At 39.8% G+C, this 21,456-nt stretch overlaps 1 protein-coding gene across 4 annotated transcripts in view; it reads left to right on the top strand.

The window, feature by feature from the left end:
• Positions 1-21,456, top strand: part of HACL1 (2-hydroxyacyl-CoA lyase 1) — a 39,730-nt gene that overhangs the window by 17,414 nt on the left and 860 nt on the right. For 3 of the 4 annotated variants that reach the window (XM_045088935.1, XM_045088938.1, XM_045088937.1), the window contains 8 exons: positions 1,458-1,563; positions 3,636-3,719; positions 4,668-4,769; positions 7,616-7,770; positions 8,178-8,336; positions 9,898-10,005; positions 11,684-11,870; positions 14,907-15,067. In XM_045088935.1, coding sequence (XP_044944870.1) covers positions 1,458-1,563; positions 3,636-3,719; positions 4,668-4,769; positions 7,616-7,770; positions 8,178-8,336; positions 9,898-10,005; positions 11,684-11,870; positions 14,907-14,939 — 934 coding nt within the window. In that variant the 3' untranslated portion in view covers positions 14,940-15,067. Of the gene's footprint in view, positions 1-1,457; positions 1,564-3,635; positions 3,720-4,667; positions 4,770-7,615; positions 7,771-8,177; positions 8,337-9,897; positions 10,006-11,683; positions 11,871-14,906; positions 15,068-21,456 lie in introns of those variants that run through there. The other variant, XM_045088936.1, reaches the window with a different exon arrangement.

Raw genomic sequence — 21,456 nt, 5'->3', positions numbered from 1 at the left:
GCTAGAGGCATTAGGTCCAGGATCAGTTCAGCTTCAAAGCCCTTGCTATGTTCCTTTGGGTCTGTGTGCACATATACAGCCCAAGCATGAGCCCCAGCCATATGCCGATTCATTCCCAGAACTAGAAAGTTCTTTTCTCTTCTCTAGGTTGACCCCCCCCCCAACACCCATCCTTTCTAGGAGTCTCTTGCCGCTGCCTTATAGTACTGCACAAACAGAACTGTCTTTGGGGCAAATAACAGAAAGAAAGGAAGGACAGGAGGAAGGAAGGAGGGAGAGAAGAAAGGAAGAGAGAGAAAGGAAGGAAAGAGAAAAGAAAAGGAAAGAAAAAGAAAAAAGAATACTGGATTTTTCCCATACCCTTCACAGACCACAGGGACCCCTTTTCTGGTTCCTCTTGCCTGAAAAATGATAAATATATATAATATATAATTATTATATTATAGTATAGTATATTATTATACAAACATAATTAATATTATATGTTAATTAAAAAAAAAAAGATTCAAGCATAAGGATGTGTAACCCAGGGGCGCCTGGGTGGCTCAGTCAGTTAAGTGTCTGCCTTAAGTTCAGGTCATGATGCTGGGCTCATGGGCCCTGCTAAGAGGAGAGTCTGTTTCTCCTTCTGCCTCTGCCCTCCCCTGACTTGTGTCTGAGCTCTCTTTCTCTCTCTCAGATGAATAAATAAAACATAGTAAAAAAAAAAAAAAAAAAAAAGGATGTGCAACCTAGTACTTATAAATTATCCAGCAATTGAGAAAAGTTAAAATAAATTTGGTATATATGTTCTGCAAAGTATATAGCATTCCAAAATTATATTTAAGGGGTGCCTGGCTGGCTCAGTTGGAAGAACATGCAGCTCTTGATCTCAGACTAGTTTGTTTGAGTCCCAAGTTGGATGTAGAGATTACTTAAAAAATGTAAAATAAAACTTAGAAAAAATAGAAATTTTAAGAAGAACCTAATGATGAAGATGGTTGTAATAAGCACAAGTACATGAGACAGTATTCTAGCAAATGAGCTCAACTATGTAAAAATACACTTGCGGTGAAAGAAGACTTGATGAAAATATGCTAGGCTATTAATAATAGCTTTTAAGTTGATAGTATTATAGGTTGAAGTTCTTTTTCTTTATGCTTTTTCTATTTTACAGAGAATTATCTACAGAAGACTTACATTTTTTAATGATAAAAAAGTAATAAACAATGAAATAGGTATAGTTTTATAATATTTTTCTTCTTTCATCTTTTAGAATACTATTAAATAGAATGGTTTCATAATTATTTTGGTATGAAAGATCAAATTTACCCTAGAAGCTGATTCTGAAGGCTAAAATAAAATAAGCTCCAGACTATTTAACTTTTCCAAGTACTTTAGAAATTAATTTTAGAATAATTCAAATCAGAAATGTAGATATACTTTCTGCATTATAACAGATTTTTTCTTTTTAATAGGGCTTTGCAATTTGCTGATGTAATTGTATTATTTGGTGCCAGATTAAATTGGATTTTGCACTTTGGACTGCCTCCAAGATACCAGCCAGATGTGAAATTTATCCAGGTACTCAGAGCAGAGAGATTTAAAATCAGAGCTATCTGTGATTTATTGTTATCCTCAGCTATTATCAGCTCTGCTTTCTTCTTGGCTTTTGTAGATTTTTATAAATTGTCTAATACAATTACAGGTACCAAAGTAAGCTGCCTTTTCAAGCCTATGAAACATAATATGTTGCTTTGCTTCTAACCAAAAAACCTTTCAAAATCAAGTTTTAAATAGTTTGAAAAGCAAAACTTGCCTCTTCCTCATAGCTCAAGTATATTTAAAGGTACACAAAGGGGTTTAAGTGGAATGGTAGATTAGAACAAAACATTCAGCTTGGTTAGAGATTGGAGTTGTCCTTTTAGATGCCAGATCTTTTAAATGACCTTTGATTGGAAATCTCTAAATGCTGCTTTTACCTGTCACCATACAGAGTGGAATATACTCTGACCTCCCTTTAATGGTTCTTTATATCATTATGATTCTCTTTCTAAGCCACTTTTCTTATTGGTGTAGTATGTACTGCCTGGGTGACACAGTGGGTTAAGCCTCTGCCTTCGGCTTGGGTCATGATCCCGGGGTCCTGGGATTGAGCCGTGCATCAGGCTTCCTGCTTGGTGGGGAGCCTGCTTCTCCCTTGCTCATGTTCTACCTCTTGCTATCTCTCTCTCTCAAATACATACATAAAATCTTTAAAAAAAAAAAATGAAAGAAGGTGCTGCCTATGTAGTGCAATATGAACCTGTTTTCCCTACAGAGACTGTGTATGGTGTTTGATAACCCAGCTACAATTGCTGTCTTCTCCCCCCCCCTTTTTTTTTAAGGTTTTATGTATTTATTTGACAGACAGAGATCACAAGTAGGCAGAGAAGCAGGCAGAGAGAGGAGGAAGCAGGCTCCCTGCTGAGCAGAAAGCCCGACACGGGGCTCGATCCCAGGACCCTGGGATCACAACCTGAGCCGAAGGCAGAGACTTCAACCCACTGAACCATCCAGGTGCCCCTTGCCTTTTACTTTTTAAGGAGTTAGCTTCTAATGGTGCCTCTCCCCCTGGGGCTATGGAAAACTAACACTGCAAATAAACAAGTCCTGGGTTTACCTGGAAGATGCTACCACCTCTTTATTACCCCCCACCCAAGTACAGAATAAAGTGTAGCCCCTTTGACGTGGCTAAATCACAAGTCCTTGCACAGCTGTTTTCACTTGCCCACAGCCATTCAGATATAGAGCGTCTGGGTAAATGGTAAGTAATCATGCTTATCCTAGGAGTAGTTCTCAAAAATGTGGTCCCTGGACCAGCAGCGTAGCACCATCTGGGAAATCTTTTAGAAGAGCATATTTTTGGTTCCCACTTCAGATCTACTGAGATCAGAAACTCTGAAGTGGACTCTTGCAATCTGTGATTTAACAAACCTACCAGGTGATTCTGATAGCTCACATTTGAGAACCACTCTAAGTAGCAATTCCAGTCTAATTAAGTAGAAGCTTTTTATTGATTAGATTCAGAACTATAATTGATCAAATCAGATGCATTCCTGTTTAATAGAACAATACCCAAATCTACAGAGTTGATATTAAAATGAAAGAAGATGATGAGGTTTCTGTCCTAGCTGTGATATGCATAGTTACGTGGATTTTTGCTTTTATTAAGAAATTTCTGGGGGTGCCTGGGTGGCTCAGTTAGTCAACAGCTGCCTTTGGCTCAGGTCTTGAGCCCAGGGATCGAGCCCCACCTCAGGCTCTCTGCTCAGCAGGAAGCTTTCTTCTCCCTCCGCCTTGGCCTGCAGCTCCCCCTGCTTGTGCTCTCTCTGGCTTTCTCTCTCTGTCAAAAAATAAATAAAATCTTAGAAATTTTTGGGGCGCCTAGGTGGCTTAGTTGGTTGGGTGTCCAACTCTTGATACTGGCTCAGGTCTTGATCTTAGGGTCATGAATCCAAGCCCTGCACTTGGCTCCATTCTGGGTCTGGAACATACTTTAAAAAACAAAATTTCCTGAATATAAAATTTTCAGTTCATTTATTCAGCCTTAATTGACCTCTTAAAGACTTTTAAGAATAAGCATAGCTTCTTCTTAAGCTTTTTCTCTTTTTTAGGTTGATATCTGTGCAGAAGAATTGGGGAATAATGTAAAGCCTGCTGTGACTTTGCTAGGAGACACAAATGCTGTCACTAAACAGGTAAGAGCTTTTGCCTAAGTTTTAGTTTGTGGGGATTGGCCTTTAGGGAATAGTTAGTTCCTAAAAATGTTTCAACCTTAGAATCACTTGGTGACACATTTATTAATATCTATTTTAAACAAAATTTATGATAGAAAGCTATTTTTAAATATAACTTTGAAACTCACTAAATCCAACTGCTTATATATAGATCATTTTTATGTGAGTAAGTTAAGCATTTTTGGAAGGTGATTGAGGACTTAAAGACATTCAGTAGGCAAACAGTGATTTACTAAGTACTATTTAACTGTCTGAAAAATTATAATACAGCTTCCAGAGGAACTGAATTTACAGCCAAGAAATGTCTTTATGTACTGGAAAATTTTAAGTATTTCTTTAGGCAATAAAGAGAATTTTTACTCTTCAAATGGTACTTAGTGACTTGTCCAGATTCTTTTTATTTATACATAATTTATATACTTCACTGTAATAGGAGATAGAATATAGTCACATGTATTACTCGATTTTAGATACAAATTGGTATTGCTAATCATGGTCCTATAATATTATGAAGCATCTTCCAATCACATATTAAAATATCCTGGAGCATGTGGTCTTATCTCAGGAATCCTTGGATATTTGGGGTTATTGTCCTCCCCGCAAGGAGTCTGTGATTTTTCTCCTAGTGTCAAAGGCTGAGGAGGACATAAAAGCCCCTGCCTGTGAGGTGTGGAGAAGGTAGCATTTCCCCTGTGTTCTATGGAAATCCCAACTTCTGGTGGAAGTCGACACTGACTCAAACTAAAGCTTTCCATTTTGCTATAAAGTTGTTAGCCACCTAGAGGAAAAACAGGATGAGTGACTTGAATGGCAGGATATTATAGCAGTATTGTCTTCTTTAATAAGAGATTGTTGTATTAATATGAGTTAAGTTTATTTTCAAAAAGTAAAAAGTCTGTGGTTTTTTAGCTTTTAGAACAATTTAATAAAACACCATGGCAATATCCTCCAGAGAGCAGCTGGTGGCAAACTCTGAGAGAAAAAATGAAGAGCAATGAAGCTGCATCCAAGGTAATATGAGAGTCACAGAAACTCAAGAACACTTTTGGTTCATGGCTCAGTTACCTCTGCCATAATATGACCTATGCATTCCTAAAATCACCACACTATATAAAATCTTACAGTAAAAACCACAGGGTTCACAGGAAAAAGTGTTTAGAGGCACAGCTCTCAAAAATTTTATGAAATACTAAGATAGCAACTTAATAAAAATAGTGGCAGAGGGACACCTGGGTGGCTCAGTTGGTTAAGCTTCTCTTAGTATCGGCGAAGGTCATCTTCTCAGGGTCTTGAGATTGAGTCCCCACTCGGGCTCTGCATGCAGTGGGGAGTCTGCTTGAGATTCTTTCTCTCCCTCTGCCCCTCCCCGCCAACTTGCATGCATACATGCATGCCCATGCATTCTCTCTCTCTCTAAAATATATGAATAAATCTTCAATAAATAAACAAAAATAAAAATGGCAAAGTTTTATACATGATAAATGGTTAAGAAATATATATTTCAATAAATGTGGTTCTTTTTCTTGAGGAAGACTTGAAGTCTCTTGTGGAAGTAGGCGTTAGAAGGGTTGCAGCTTGTTGAGTTAGTGTGAAGTGGTAGGAGGAGACCAATCTGACATTGGACAGAAAGTTGTAAGAACCCATATGAATGGTTAGAGCTCACTCTCCTTGGTTTGACCTTGGCACCAAATCACAGTTAAGAGATCTTTTGGAATCTTAAATCTTGGAGCATATTTTTCTACTTTTTAAGATAAAAGTCTGGGCACCTGGGTGGCTCAAGTTAGTTAAGCTCCTGCCTTAGGCTCAGGTCATGATTCTAGGAGTCCCAGGATCAAGTACCGAATCGGGCTCCCTGCTCGGCAGGGTGTCGGCTTCTCCCATTGACCTCTCTCCTGTCATGCTCATGCTCATGCTTGCGCTCTCTCTCTCAAACAAACAAACAAACAAACAAATAAATAAATAAATAAAAGTACTTCAAGCAGGCATGTATAATGGATAGGTGTTTCATCAAAATGGAAAATTTGATCTAATGTACACCCTTCTTTTTCCTTGTTAAAAAAAAATTTTAGCTCGGGGCGCCTGGGTGGCTCAGTGGGTTAAAGCCTCTGCTTTCGGCTCAGGTCATGATCCCAGGGTCCTGGGATCAAGCCCCACATCGGGCTCTCTGCTCAGCAGGGAGCCTGCTTCCCTTCCCCTCTCTCTCTGCCTGCCTCTCTGCCTACTTGTGATCTCTGTCTGTCAAATAAATAAGTAATTCTTTAAAAAAATGTTTAAAAAAAAATTTAGCTCTATTGAGGTATAATTGACATATGAGATTGTAAGATATTTAAAAGTACATTGTTTGGGGGAGGGTATGTGCCACGGTGAGTGCTGTGCAGTGTGTAAGCCTGATGGTTCACAGACCTGTGCCCCTGGGGCAAATAATAAATTATATGTTAAGAAAAAAAGAGTACATCATGGTGATTTGATATGCATATACATTGTGGAAGGATTCCCCCCTCCCCATCTAGTTCATTAACACATCCATCACCTCATATTTCTTTTCTTTTTTTTGGTGGAGACCATTTATGGCCCTTTCAGATTAACTTTTGTATCACTACTGGGAATGACTTTGCAACTTTCTCATTTGCACTCATGGCTTTGCCTGATACCTAAAGGTTTTGGAAGTTGAATAATGTGTGGAAATCACCACATCCTCCACTATTAGCAGTGAAATGAACCACTTCTGCAGGATGTGGTGGTTTGTTTAGAGTCTTTGTATATAGGTAGAATTTTTTCTTCGTGAGAGAGGTTGTTCTTGATTTTTTTTCTAATGTTTTGTGTATTCCTATGTATTTTGGTTCAGCTGGGTGCAATTTTCTGTGGCCATGTAGTGTTTCTCACTGACAGAACCCTGCATAAGCAAATACGAAATTTGAGCTATACTCATATTGTTCCCTAATATGCCAGATGTCTTGGAATAAATTAACATTTTCAAAACTAGCAGAATTATTTATACATGATTCTTTATTTCATTGGAATTTTAATCAGTGGCTGTTTCTATCAAGAGCCAGTCTCGATGCTGTTTTCCCGAATGGTGTGATGATTAATCCCTCTTTTCCCTAGGAGTCATATTAGTTTAAGATGAAAGGAACTCGCCTCTCTTCCTGGTGCAGGAGTATAGGCAGGAGCCTCATCCATCTGACATATAATTTCCAGCAGGCCAGAATAGTGCAGGTGAAGAGGCAGTGCTGGGAGCACATGGGGCTGTTGCTGCTGAAGCCTCACCTGGCTTTCTCTCCACTCTAGAAGGCATATGGCTAGACAAAGGTACTCACCTTGCTCCATTCAGAGACTCTTTGGAATAGAGGGTGAAGCATATCCCCTTACTCTTCAGAGCATGTGGAGAAGAACCAGATTTTCAGATTTTCTGAAATCCTGACTTCCTTTTCATTTTAAGTTTAAGGGCATATTTCAGATTAAAATACTCTAGAATAAAATTTTTACTTTTTCTAATGCAGCGTTTCCCTTAAAGTACTCATATAAGACTGTTCAGTTTTGTTTAACCCAGTGTTTCCAGCTATTTTTACTGTAGGACTTGTCTGACTCTAGTATGCTAATGTGCCTGGTGGGTGTCCAGGAAGAAAGCTATTCTCTGGTTTATTTTTATCCAAAATTGGGTCTGTGGGTCCCCTTTTCCTTAGCATGTCCCACAGGCCTGTTAACAGATCCATTAGCTTCTCAGGGTGGCCATTTGGGAACCTCATAGCTCGTTCTTGTTGCCTATTTCCAAATAAGTTGGATAGTAGCTTATTGACATTGCTCATTTTTCACTGTATCTCAATCTAATTTGATTATATTTCCCTCAAATGTTTTAGGAATTAGCTTCCCAAAAATCTCTGCCTATGAATTATTACACAGTATTCTACCATGTTCAAGAACAACTACCCAGAGACTGTTTTGTGGTAAGTGAAGGAGCAAATACTATGGATATTGGACGCACTGTGATTCAGAACTACCTTCCTCGTCACAGGTGAGGCTTCCTGTGAAGAAATTATAATGTGTTAAATTGGAAGCTATAGTAGTGTAGGTTCATAAAACATTTGAGAATTACATGTGTTCAGTGTATAAGGACATATTTCCTATAAGTATTTTTAGGTAAGATTTGGTGGAGTTTTTATGCTTGATATGTCTTCATGATCATGTGATAATTTGTATACTTAGTGTTCCAAGGATATATTCATAGTCTTCCAAGCAATTATGAGAGACTTTTCCACCCATTCTGCTTATCCTAATTGGTTCCTCACAGTTTAAAAGCTTTATATTAAAGACAGAATGTTTTTATTGCTCTTTATCTTACACGTGTATATGACTCGATTTGTGCCACCTCCACCATCAGCATGCCCCAGAGGGTTTCATTTTAGCTTTGTTCCCCAACAGGCTTGATGCTGGTACTTTTGGAACAATGGGAATTGGTTTGGGATTTGCCATTGCAGCTGCTATAGTGGCTAAAGATAGGAACCCAGGGCAGCGTGTCATCTGTGTGGAAGGAGACAGTGCATTTGGGTTTTCTGGCATGGAAGTGGAAACCATATGCAGGTAAATCAGCATTTCTTTCTCCAAAAGATAAAAAAAATTACACATAAAGACTCACTCATCTAACAAATGCTTACCAGGTGTTCACCATGTGCCAAGGGCCCTTGTACATAGCTCCGTGCTGTGTCCCAAGAATACTGGCATGAAGTAACCTTGGTGCCTTTCTCATCCAGGATAGTGTCTTCATGGCCCTTGACTACATACCCAAACCTGCAAAACTGTGAGAGGTGGTTCTGAGATCACTGCAGAAAGTTTTGGTCTGAGAAAATCTTGTTTTCTGCAGGGAGACAGCAGAGCTTTGTGGTTAAGAGTGCAGCCTCTGGATCATATGGCCTGGATTTAAATACTCACTTGACCACATCAGAGCCAAGTGATGTGGGTGATGGGGGTTAAGTTCCTTAACTAAGCTTTAGTCTCCTCCAAAATAGGAAGAGGGGTAGTAATATTTCCTACCTTAGAGGACAGTTGTGAGTAACAAATGAGGTAATCTCAGTAAAACTTGAGATGCCTGCTCACTCAGTGTGAGCTGCTCACATTATGCTTCTCATTATGAGGATTCATGGCGAGACTCATGAGCTGTTGTAGATCCTACTCTGTAAGTATGGGGATTTTTTTTCTCCCTAGTTATTTAAACTGTGGTAAAGTCATTCTATATTCTTAGCCTGGCCTCTTATTAGAGCTCGTGTGTAAATTATGTTTTGGGGCCTTTCAAAGCTTTGGCATACAACACTTTAAAGATCAGAGGGAAAGTATATGCTTATTAGAGCATCTGTATTGACAGCCAGGTGATATACACCAACAAGATGGGTTATGGGAAAGCTGGCCTTCTAGAGCCTTCTAGAGCTTGAGCATGGAGAGCAAGTAGTTACCACAATCCCGTTATGTAACAGTGTGCAGTTTTGTTTGGTTTTCTAACACGTGGTCTCAGAAATTATTTATTTGCTGTAGAAAATAAAGCCCATCTTTGGCCATTCATTAGTAAAGTTTAGTCATCCTTTTTTTGTCTTTACAATACTGCTTAGCTCATTATTAAGTATTCTCTTTTTCTCTATTTGTTAAACCATATAATGTTTTTCTAATTTTGAGTGAAGTGGTTTGAGAGAAGAGAATGTATGCTAGTCATTTATATATTTCCCCCAGCATCTAGCAAGTGCTGGTTATCTATGAGGAGTTCAGTAAATAGAAAGATATTTTTCAAATAGTACTGCTGGGCACCATCTAGAAGTGGTGCTTCAGAGAATATTAAATATGGAAAGTGTCATTCTTATTAACACCTCGATCTGTGAAAACTAAGTTCAGAAAAGCTGTGTGAAGTCCACAGTTTCGGAGAGGTAGAACCAAGTGTGCCAACCTCTGATCTCCATACTTTCTGCAACTCCATGTTTCTGTTAATGACTTGAGGTTCCTTATTAGGATAACAAATACTTAATTTTTAGCATTACCCTAATATTACAAAGCAAGCTTATGGAAAACTACTCATTTATTAGTTAAAATTTCAGCCTGAAGAAAAGAAACTGCTCTAGAACGAAGAATGATTTCCTTGATACTTTGCTTTCAATTTTAGGTACAACTTGCCCATTGTACTTTTGGTGGTGAATAATAATGGAATTTACCAAGGTTTTGATGCAGATTCTTGGAAGGAAATGTTAAAATTTGGAGATGCTACTGCAGTGTAAGTAACCCAGAATAATGTGTATTTAATTTCTCTCATCTATTTTAATTTCTCTAAAGAGTCTGCTGTATTGGAATGTGCTTCTGTGGTATGAGTATTGTTTACTTATATTGTCAGCCCCTCTAAAGAGCGGGAACCCTGTCTCCTCTTTGTACAACCATTCATAATGGAGTGCTTCATTTTTTTTTTCAAATTTTTACTTAAATTCTAGTTAGTTAACATATAGTGTAATATTGATTTTAGGAGTAGAATTTAGTGATTCATCACTTACATGTAATACCCAGTGCATGAGGGCACCTGGGTGGCTAAGTCATTAAGCATCTGCCTTCAGCTCAGGTCATGATCCTATGGTCATGGGTTTGAGCCCCACGTCAGGCTTGCTGCTCTGCAGGAAGCCTGCTTCTCCCTCTCCCCCTGCTTGTGTTTCTTCTCTCGCTGTGCCTCTCTCTGCCAAATAAATAAAATCTTTAAAAAATAACAACTAAAAATACCCAGTGCATGATAGGGTGCTTCAGTAAATAATTTATGATCAGTGAGCCACTAAACACTAAAGACTTGGTGTTTGATTAAGTTTGATGTCTAAGGTTTGTTAATGAAAGGGCTTATTGCAAAATGTCCTTGGCCCTTCTACTACTACTACCCTGTGGTGGAAATGAATGTTAACATTTATGACCCAGAGGTCTTCCTTCTTTTTATTACTTAACAAACTCTTAATTATCTCATGGTAGAGTCAAAGTGAGACAGTGTTGGGGTACCTGGGTGGCTCAGTCATTAAGTGTCTGCCTTCAGCTCAGGTCATGATCCTGGGATCCTGGGATCGAGCTCCACATCAGGCTCCCTGTTTGACAGGAAGCCTGCTTCTCCCTCTTCCATTACCCCTGCTTGTGTTCCCTCTCTTGCTGTCTCTCTCTTTGTCAAATAAGTAAATAAAATCTTTAAAAAAAAAAAAAGTGAAACAGTTGCTTAGCTGACCATGGGGTATGAGATGTGAATTTACTCAGCCTGGGGGTGGAACAGCATATGAGTATGTTTGCTTATGCCTCACTGACTTCATTTCTCATTTTGCTGTTATATGCTTATTGTAGTAACCATTCCTTTTTTCTTCTTTTTCTTTTGGTAGTTGATGGCATAGCTCACACTGTTCAGTATAGTATCCAGTAGCCATGTGTGGCTATTTAAATTAAATGAAAAAGTCAGTTCCTTATTTTAACTAGTCACATTTCAAGTGCTCACAGCACTTGATCACTAGTGGCTATGATATTGGATAGCACAGATATAAATATAAAACTTTTCTATCATCACAAAAAGTCCTATTGGACATTGCTGTATAGACAATAAAAAATATATGGGAACTTTAGGGGCACCCGGGTGGCTTAGTTAGTTGGGCTTCTGACTCTTTGATTTTGGCTCATGTCATGATCTTGGGGTCCTGGGATTGAGCCCCACATCAGGCTCTGTGCTCAGCGGGAATTGTGCTTGAGGATTCTCTCTCTCTCCTTCTCCTTCGGCTCCTCCCCATCAAAACAGATAATCTTTAAAATATATATATAGAAAGTTCAGTGTATTGGTATCTTTGTTTAAGTGTTGGACATAAAAGTATGCCTTTGAGTTTAGCCTAAACTTTTCCACAAATTATTTCAAAAATGACCTTTTTTCTATTGACTTATTAATTTTTTAGTGCTCCTCCAGTCTGTCTTCTGCCAAACTCACATTATGAACAGGTTATGACTGCATTTGGAGGCAAAGGATATTTTGTGCAAACACCAGAAGAACTCCAAAAATCACTGAAGCAGAGCTTGGCAGACACAACTAAACCTTCTCTTCTCAACATCATGATTGAGCCACAAGCCACACGGAAAGCCCAGGTAAATTCAGTTGCTAAGCAGAAATCAGAAATGCATCTCCCCTCCTATCCCCAGAAGTATCTAGCAGATAGAACACTCTTTTCACAGAGTTCTTTCTAAACTCTGAGTTTGGTACTTAATAAACACTATGTTTGGCACTTTCTTGTGTTTTTTCAATTAATATTTGTTGAGATATGTGTTAGATGTGTTGGGTTACTTGTTAAGAATAGTGTGATGAGGGGCTCCTGGGTGGCTCAGTGGGTTAAAGCCTCTGCCTTCGGCTCAAGTCATGATCCCAGGATCCTGGGATTGAGCCCCGCATCGGGCTCTCTGCCCTGTGGGAAGCCTGCTTCCTGCTATCTCTGCCTGCCTCTCTGTCTACTTGTGATCTCTCTGTGTCAAATAAATGAATAAAATCTTAAAAAAAAAAAAAAAAAAAAAGGAATAGCGTGATGAGCAAACCCAGACTCAGCCCTCACCTGCTCACCTGTGGAGCTTAGACACCAGTAGGGGAGAGGAACAGCCTAGTCACCTCACAACTGAACACATAACAACAGAGTGAAGCAGTTGTTCTGAAGGAAAGCACCCAGTTCTTGAACAAATACACTACCAAGGAAGCTGATTTATTTTAGGGTCACAGGGGAAATCTGAGGGAAACTGGCACTTAAACTGATATCTGAAATAGAAGTAGGGACAGTCTCAAGCAAAGAGGGTAGGGAAGAGATGTGCAAAGGTTCTTTGGCAGCAAGGAGCATGACAAGTCTGAGCAACTGAAAGAAGGCCATAGGGGCTAGAAGGCAGAATGCAAAGGAAGCACAGTGGGAGGATAAGACCGTAATAGAAAGATATGTGCAGTTACATTCAAAACTGGTTACTTTGGCGTCTAGCAAAGCTGTAGTGTAGATTATAGCAGTAAAATAAATGACAGGGTGTGTAGCGTGATCCTTTCCCATCCCAGATTAAGCTGCTTTTCATACTAAATCTTGTGCTCTGATTCTGGTCCTGCCACTTCCCCTCTCTTCTATCCCTGTCTTCCATACTTACACCTTGTATATCAGTCACTGTTTTCAGAGCAGATCATTTTTTCAAGAAGTGTCTGTCTTGGTTCTTTATACATATATATGCTGCAACATCTTTTTCTTTCTTTTTTTTTTTAAGATTTTATTTATTTATTTGAGAGAGAGAACTTGAGCAGGGAGGAGGGGCAGAAGGAGAGGAAAAAGCAGACTCCCCACTAAGCAGGGAGTCCAATGTGGGACTTGATCACAGGACCCTGAGATCATGACCTGAGCCAAAGTTAGATGCTTAACCAACTGAGCCGCCCAGGTACCATCTTTTACTTTTTTGAATAAGGTAGTAGACCAATAGCAAATGGATCCCTGGGCAACCAGTTAAATGTAAATTAACTAATTTGGAAACTATAAAATATATAAAAATCTACTAAAATTATTTTGCTAGATATCAGATATCAGAGGGGCGCCTGGGTGGCTCACTTGGTTAAGCATCTGCCTCTTGGTTTCGGCTCAGGTTATGGTATGAGGATCCTGAGATAGGGCTCTGTGTTTAGTGGGGAGTCTGCTTCTCTCCCTCTATCTCTGCCCCTCCCCCTGCTCATATGTATTCTTTCTCTTCCAAAAAAAAAAAAAAGTCTTAAAAAAAAGAAACCCAGATATCAGAGACTTTGCAAAAGGAACAGAACAGAACAAAAAACAGCTGGAAAACAATTAACAAAATGGCAATAAGTATGTATTTATTTGTAATTCCCTTACCGTACATAGACTAAATGCTCCAATCAGGAGTGGCTGAGTGAGTAAGAAAACAAGACCCATCTAGATGCTGTCTGCCGCAGACTCACCTCAGATGTAAGAACACACGGTCTGAAAGTGAAGGGATGGAAAAAGATACTCCATGTAAGCGGAAACCAAAAGAAAGCTGGAATAGCTATATTTATATCAGACAAAGCAGACTTTAAAACAGGTATCGTACTAAGAGACAAAGAGGGATACTGCAGAGTGATAAAGGGTTAAAGCAAAAAGAAGGTTTGACACTTGTAAATATTTATGCACACAACAGGAGCACCTAAATGTATAAAGCAAATATTAACAGGCCTAAAGGGAGAAATAGCACTACAATAATAGGGAATTAAAATAGGGGATTTTAATACACCACTTACATCAATGGATAGATCATCCAGACAAAAAAATCAATAAGGAAACATTGACTTTAAATGACACATTAGACCAAATGTATTTAACAGCTGTATTCAGAACACAGACACACACACACACACACACACACACACGACAGTTTTGAGACCGTGTTAGTCACAGGAAAGCCTTAATGAATTGTGAATTCCTGCTCGTGAATTCACGTTTCTAATGATCTGCTTCTAATGATCTATTCTCCAAGTTCTCTATGAATTTGGGGAGGTATTGCTGGAGAAATACAAGTTCTTGTCTCCTCTTTTTTAACTCCATAAGGATTATCCTTGTATTTCTTGAATCTATCATTTCAACATTATTTATCCTCATTTCAGTAAATTCCACATATATTATAGTTTCCAAGCTGTTCATTTTCATTGTCTCTGTGTCTATCTGCCATTTATTTTTGGTTTGCAGTATAGGATAGGCTCACTGCTTCCTGCTACAATATTGAGAGGACCTGATTCTCTGCAGTCACCATGTCCAGGCCACCTGTGTAGGATGGTGTTAGTCCTGGAAAAGGCTTCTGTGCACTGCTCTTCTTAACCAGGTTCTTGGAGCTGGGAGCTTGCCCTCTTTGGCCTTCCTTCATCTCCTTTCTTCTTTTGGTTTTACTTCTGGTTCTTCCCAGTTCTATTGTTTGTGCCCTGATTCCCGTTAATAGTTGTTTTGTAGGACAAGACAGCAAGGTTCACTCTGAAATTTTAGCTTCCTTTTGGGAAAAGCACAAGACCGAAGACAAACCTAAATGTGGACATAATGAACTTCCAAATTTTAGAACAAGGAAAACAGTGAGGATATAGTTTGAGGCAATTAATTCTGTTAACTGAATGTTTGTTGTCTTTTCTTTTTCTAGGATTTTCACTGGCTGACCCGCTCTAATATGTAAATAAAGATGCCAGGAAGTGGTCTGGAGGAGTTTTCTCTTTCTTGTAAGATGGAATGTTATTTTCCACAGCAAAATTACTAAAATGTCAAAAATTACAAAGAAAAATAAAAAAGCATTTCTAAATGACATTTTATGGTAAAAGAATTGACTAAAAACAGAAAAAGTTGCAAGTATGATAATCCATTTACAGATGAAAGGTGGAAAAGGGTTTTACTAAATAATAGCATTGTAACTGCCTAACTGCTGAGTTACACATCAGTATTCTTTTACATAAATCCATTCTTGAAGTCACATTTTTTAATTTAATTTTTTAAAAGATGTTTATTAGACAGGAAAAGAAGGGGGAGGGGCAAAGGGAGAGGGAGAAGCAGATTCCCTACTGAGCAGGGAGCCCAACGATGGGTTCAGTCCCAGGACCCTGAGATCATGACTTGAGGTAAAATCAAGAATTGGATGTTTAATCAGCTGAGCCACCCATGTGCCCTAAAGTCACATGTTTTTTAAAAAACATCTGAGAAAAAATTCTCAAGGATTTTCTAATGTAGAGGTATGTTCAGTAAGCTGGAGTACATCGGCTATTTCTACTTCACAGTTTATCTCTTGATCACTTTGTACCTAATTGGGATTTTGTTTGTTTTGTTTTTCCGGAAAGAACTTACTGAGCTACAGCAGGGAGCCTGTTTCCTCCTCTCTCTCTCTCTGCCTGCCTCTCTGCCTACTTGTAATCTCTCTCTGTCAAATAAATAAATAAATCTTTAAAAAAAAAAAAAAAAACTTACTGAGCTAAAGGAGAAGTCATACCGTACCCAAAATAATAATTTTAGGGTATCTTTGGATTAATAGACCTTAGTTTGTGGGTACCACATTGAGATCAACAGAGTCAACAGCCTTAATTTTTAAAGAACTCTTTTTTTTTTTTAAAGATTTTATTTATTTACTTAACACAGAGAGAGAGAGACAGACACACACACACAACAGGAGAAGGAACACAAGCAGGGGGAGTGGGAGAGGGGGAAGCAGGCTTCCTGCTGAGCAGGGAGCCTGATGCCGGGCTCCATCCCAGGATCCTGAGATCATGACCTGAACCCCAGGCACACGCTTAATGGCTGAGCCACCCAGGTGCCCCCTAAAGAACTCTTATAACTAAGAAAAATATTAATGTACTAAAAGAAGAATGAGCAAAGGGCTTGAATGTATAATTAACAAAAAAAAAAATTTAAATGAGTATAAGTAAATATGAAGGAGTATGAATAAATGTAAACATTAAGTTAGACTAAAAAGTTTATTTTCGCTTATCCACTTAGCGCTTTTAAAATTATGATTCTCAGAGAGGGTGTCTGTAAAATGAAGATGACATTGCTATGCTATGGTGGAAGTTGAAATTGGTAAATTTTCAGAGAGTAATTCCAGCAGTGTTTGTATTTGGAATCTTAAAAATGTTCATACACCCTAACTTTTGATTGTGAGCCTATTTGGAGAGTGTATCCTAAAGACATAGTAAAATAGTCAAATATTTATAAACAAAGCCATTCATCATAGTGTAGGAACAGTGCCAGTGTTTAATAGAAGACATTGCTTAGGTATAGTATGATCTGCTGACCTGATAAAATAAAAATTGTGCTAAAGAGTATGTGTAAATGGAGGAATCATCACAGTAAAATACTCATGAAAAAGACAAGCTGCAGAATGGATGGATACAGGTCAGGGTGTACACCTATACTCTTGCACACATATACACACAGAAGAAAAAAGATGGGGACAATAAAACCAAGATTTTAATATCCTTGGTGGATGGAATTATAGGCAATTTTTATTTCTTCTATTTTTTCCTTCTTTTACGAAATTTTAAAACTAATCCTGTAATTTTTGTTATCAGAAAGACATTATTTTATTTTTTATTTTTTTAAATGGATTTTTTTAAAAAAGATTTATTTATTTATTTATTTATTTGGCAGACAGAGATCACAAGTAGGCAGAGAGGCAGGCAGAGAGAGAGGAAGGGAAGCAGGCTCCCCGCTGAGCAGAGAGCCCTGTGCGAGGCTTGATCCCTGGACTCTGGGATCATGACCTGAGCCAAAGGCAGAGGCTTTAACCCTCTGAGCCACCCAGGCACCCCAAGAAAGACATTATTTTAAAAGAATATTAGAAATGGAAAAGTATTTTCAGGGTCATTCTTATTATCTGCATTTTATATGAATTGGAGCACAGGACTTTATCTCAAAGTTCAGCGGGTTTGCGTCATATGCATCAGACTTGTCTCCATTGGCTACTTAGGGGCATAAGTGACTTCTGCAGAGTGGACTCCAGCTCTGAGATGTCAGGCCAGGAGATACTTGTGGCGAGCTGTGGTTTTATGCAGCGAGCCCCTGAATTTGGGCCCAGGCAGTAGATACTTTTTTTTTTTTAATCCATTTGACATAGAAAGGCTAAAAGACGGGGAGCAGCAGAGGGAGAGGGTTCGAAGCAGGCTCTCCACTGAGCAGAGAGTCTGATGTGGGGCTCAATTTGAGGACCCCAGGACCATGACCTGAGCCAAAGGCAGATGCTTAACTGACTGAGCCCCCCAGGTGCCCTAGCAGCAGATGTTCTTCTGTACTTCTGAGGTACACACTAGAGAGCCTGGGCTGCATAAAAGCATAGAGCATATCAGGAGGAGTGTTGAGAGTGGGTAGCTCCTATAAATCTCATCAGTGTCCTATTCTGCCCATGGACAGTTGCCTCTGGCGGCCAAGTGCAATACAGGATTCTGCTGCAAAAGAAGTGTAGAAGCTTTGATGAATAATCTTGAATTGAACTATATAAATCTAACTACCAGATATAGTTTGGGGAAAATGCTTGCTCCCTAGCCATATTTAGCTCAAGAGGGGAAGAAAATAATGTGTTAGTAGACTATCCAGCAGAGGTCAGTCTGAGCATTTGAAGACCAGATTAATCTAGGAGCCCTCTGATCACACTGTCCATTGACTGCTTATTTTATAAAAGGAGTCTAGAAATTAGTCTTCTTTAAACAGTTTCCCTGGGGTGCCTGGGTGGCTCAGTCAATTATGTGACTTCAGCTCAGGTCACGCATGATCTCAGGGTCTTGAGATCCAGTCCACAGTGGGCTCTGGCTTGTTGGGGAGTCTGCTTGTCCCTCTCCCTCTGTGCTTCCGCATGTGCATACACTCTCTCTCTCAAATAAATTTGATTAATTAGTTAATTAAATCTTGAAAAAAAAAAGAATTTTCCCTTAGAAGCATAAGGTGTTGAAGAAGTCCTTCTAAGATGAATCTATTGGTTGATAATCAAACTTACTTTGATAAAACATTTTTGCACTCCCTAGTCTAATAATTAACACTTAGGGGTCCCTGGGTGGCTCAGTTGGTTGAGTGTCTGATTTTGGTTTCAGGCTCAGGGTCGTGAGGTCAAGCCCTGCGTTGGACTTTTGGCTCAGTGGGGAGTCTTCTCTCCCTCTCCCTCTGTCCCTCTGCTTTTACTTCCTCCTTGTTTTTTTTTTTTTTTTTTTTTTTATTTATTTAAGTAATCTCTACATCCAGTGTGGGGCTCAAACTCATGACCCCAAGTACAAAAGTCATATGCTCATCCAACTGAGCCAGCCAGGTGTCTCAATTTTAGGTCTTTATACAGCCACCTGTTCTGCAAGTGTTCACTAAATAATAGTTGGATGAGAATTCATGATGGTTGGAAATAGCTCAGTGGATATTTTCTGTGGTTATTTAACACTTCGGCATTTGAAGTAGCTCAGCGTATTATGTGAAGTGACTCTCATAACTCAACTCTGTTACAGAGCAACAGTAGGACTATTGAACACCAAAGGAAAATGAAAATATGGAATCCAGCAATGCTTTTGTTTTTTACTGTTCACAGCCACTTGGCTAGGCAATGGGGAAGTAGTGTGTTCCTATGAAGAGTGCCTCATGACTGAAACAAATGGAATTTAGAGTGACTAGGTTAGCATTTCATATGAATATATTAAGAAAGGTGGAAACTAGCTAAATTCCTAATGGGAATTATGACCAAGAAACCCTGATCAAATGGACTCTGCTGACTGGAGAGTGAAAGGTTACAGAAGTCAGAATCATCTGTTGATTCCTGGTTGCATTTGCTGCTGCTAATCTGAATAATGGAGTAATGTGGACAGAGGAAATTGAAGATCCTATTAATTCCTCCTGTTGATAAGGCGCAAATAAAAGTATACCTTACTTGGATTCAGATTTGACAAGCAGTGCTGTCTACACCATTGGTTTTCACTGGATTGTCTTGGATCTTTCCTCCCTTCCAAGGCCTTTTCCAGGAGAGAGGCTAGCCAGTCAGTGAACCCATAGTAAATCCAGGTTGAATGCTTACTCCAGTTAGGGAGTAGAGAAAGGCACACCCAGAAACCCCTGGATCTCCAGTGTCAAAGTTTAAGGAAGCACTTTAAATTTTGACTCAGGCCTGGAAATCACAGAGATGGCATTAGCCACAATTTTGTTCTTTGTATCAGTGGTCACTAAAATAATCTGTGTGGTCTATGGAATGGTTGACCTACAGCCGTGCGGCTCATGCCCTGGTTCCAGCGCGTTGCTGGGAATTGCCCTTTTCCCTCCACTGAGGAAGGTGGGCTCAGGAAATCAGATCCTCCTCAGTGCTCCTCCTGCCCCCATCTCTCTGCTTCTCGAGTTCTTTTCTTCATCCTCTAACCCTCACGTTCCTGGTCGATTTGTCACGCCAGCCGGCCGCGACAATACACCTACCAATGTTTGCCATATGAAATCAACTGTATCTTTCAAGGTCTAGTGCGAAAGACATCTCTTCCATGGGAATGCCCTTCCTCCCTGCACTCCTACAGCAGCTTGTGGTGCCTCTGTCACTACTCAGAATGTTCACAGTAAATTCCCATTGTTCTCCCCCACTCAGCTGAGTGTCTGTGTACCCAGAAGTCACCCAACCCTCGTCTTCCAAGGCCTGTGCCCTCTTGCTCCTTTTTGACAGGCTCCTCTGTGACTTCACTCCTGAAGAATCTATCTCTACATGGCATACAGCAATACAAACATCACAGACATTTTCTTGGAGAGGAGGTGACCCAGGGTGGGGTTTATATCACAAAAGCTGCAACAAAGAGCCTCCCAACCAGGACGCACAGTGGGTACAGCAGCTGCCAAGGCTCTGAAGCCCAGCCCTGATACCTGGATATTAGCTAAACCCAACGGTTCTTAGAGCAGTGTGGGAGGGGGTGGTCGGGGCCACGAGGCCCTGACATGACTGAATTAGTTTCCACCCTGGCAAAATGGAGGATAAAATTGAGTTGAATTACTAAAAATTAATATTTCTTTCACACTTGGGTACTTTGAACTGAAATTCATACCCACCATGTTCATAAAGCCATTTCATAATACAGTGCTATCCCTGCCTCCCCCTACCCTTCACCAGCCACTCCAGCTCTCTCCGCACTGCCCTACCTATGTTATCATTTTTCAGAATTTTCATGGTTTTCTTCACTTGATTATTTTTGAATATTAACTTCACTAGCACGTACACACACAAATCCACAGTGTGCTTTAAAATATAGTGTACTGGGATGCCTGGGTGGCTCAGTTGATTGGGCGGCTGCCTTTGGCTCGGGTCATGGTCCCAGCATCCTAGGATTGAGTCCCACATCGGGCTCCTTGCTCGGCAGAGAACCTGCTTCTCCCTCTGCCTGCCACTCTGTCTGCCTGTGCTCACTCTCTCTGACAAATAAATAAACAAAATCTTTTTAATAAATAAATAAAATACAGTTTACTAATAGAAAAAGTTGAAGTTCAGTAAGGCCAACAGATCAGGAGAGAATTATCTTGAGAAGATAGCTTCTTTTTCTTTCTTTCTTTCTTTCTTTCTTTTTTTTTTTTTTTAAGATTTTATTTATTTATTTGACAGAGAGAGAGAGATCACAAGTAGGCAGAGAGGCAGGCAGAGAGAGAGGGGGAAGCAGGCTCCCTGCCGAGCAGAGAGCCCAATCCGGGGCTCGATCCCAGGACCCTGAGATCATGACCTGAGCCAAAGGCAGAGGCTTTAACCCATTGAGCCACCCAGGTGCCCCAAGAAGATAGCTTCCTACTCACAGTTCCTAAAAGGAGAATGCCACACCATTCCAGAAGACACTGAGGTCAGTCTCAGGTGTAGAGAGAAAGGGAACTAGCAGGCTGAAGCCTTTATTGTGGTCTCCTAGGGAAGAAAGAGGTGAGGCACAGTAAACAGGTTTAGGACTGGCTGGTTTGAATAATTTCCAAGAGCTCTGGGGTGAAGGGGCAGCCCTGGTTATCTGGTGCTGATTCTGGGGTGATTAGGGCAGGAGCATAGGAGAGTGTAAGAGTCCCTTCGGACTGTGATAGGGAGGAGGGAGTGTAGGCTCCCAGTTGGTTGGTTTGCATATGAAAGGAAAATTTTATTGGTTCTTTCTAGGAGTTAGCTAACCTGGGAGGGGCAGTCCCTGGAGGCTCCTGGTGTCAAAGCATCAGAACTATAGAGAACAGAAAGACACAGCTAATAACAGAGT

The sequence above is a fragment of the Mustela putorius genome, unplaced genomic scaffold (genome assembly GCF_011764305.1).
Source record: "Mustela putorius furo isolate JIRA1106 unplaced genomic scaffold, ASM1176430v1.1 tig00003834_pilon_pilon_pilon, whole genome shotgun sequence".
NCBI classification, from domain to species: domain Eukaryota; kingdom Metazoa; phylum Chordata; class Mammalia; order Carnivora; family Mustelidae; genus Mustela; species Mustela putorius.
This window is presented reverse-complemented; position numbering and strand designations above follow the sequence as displayed.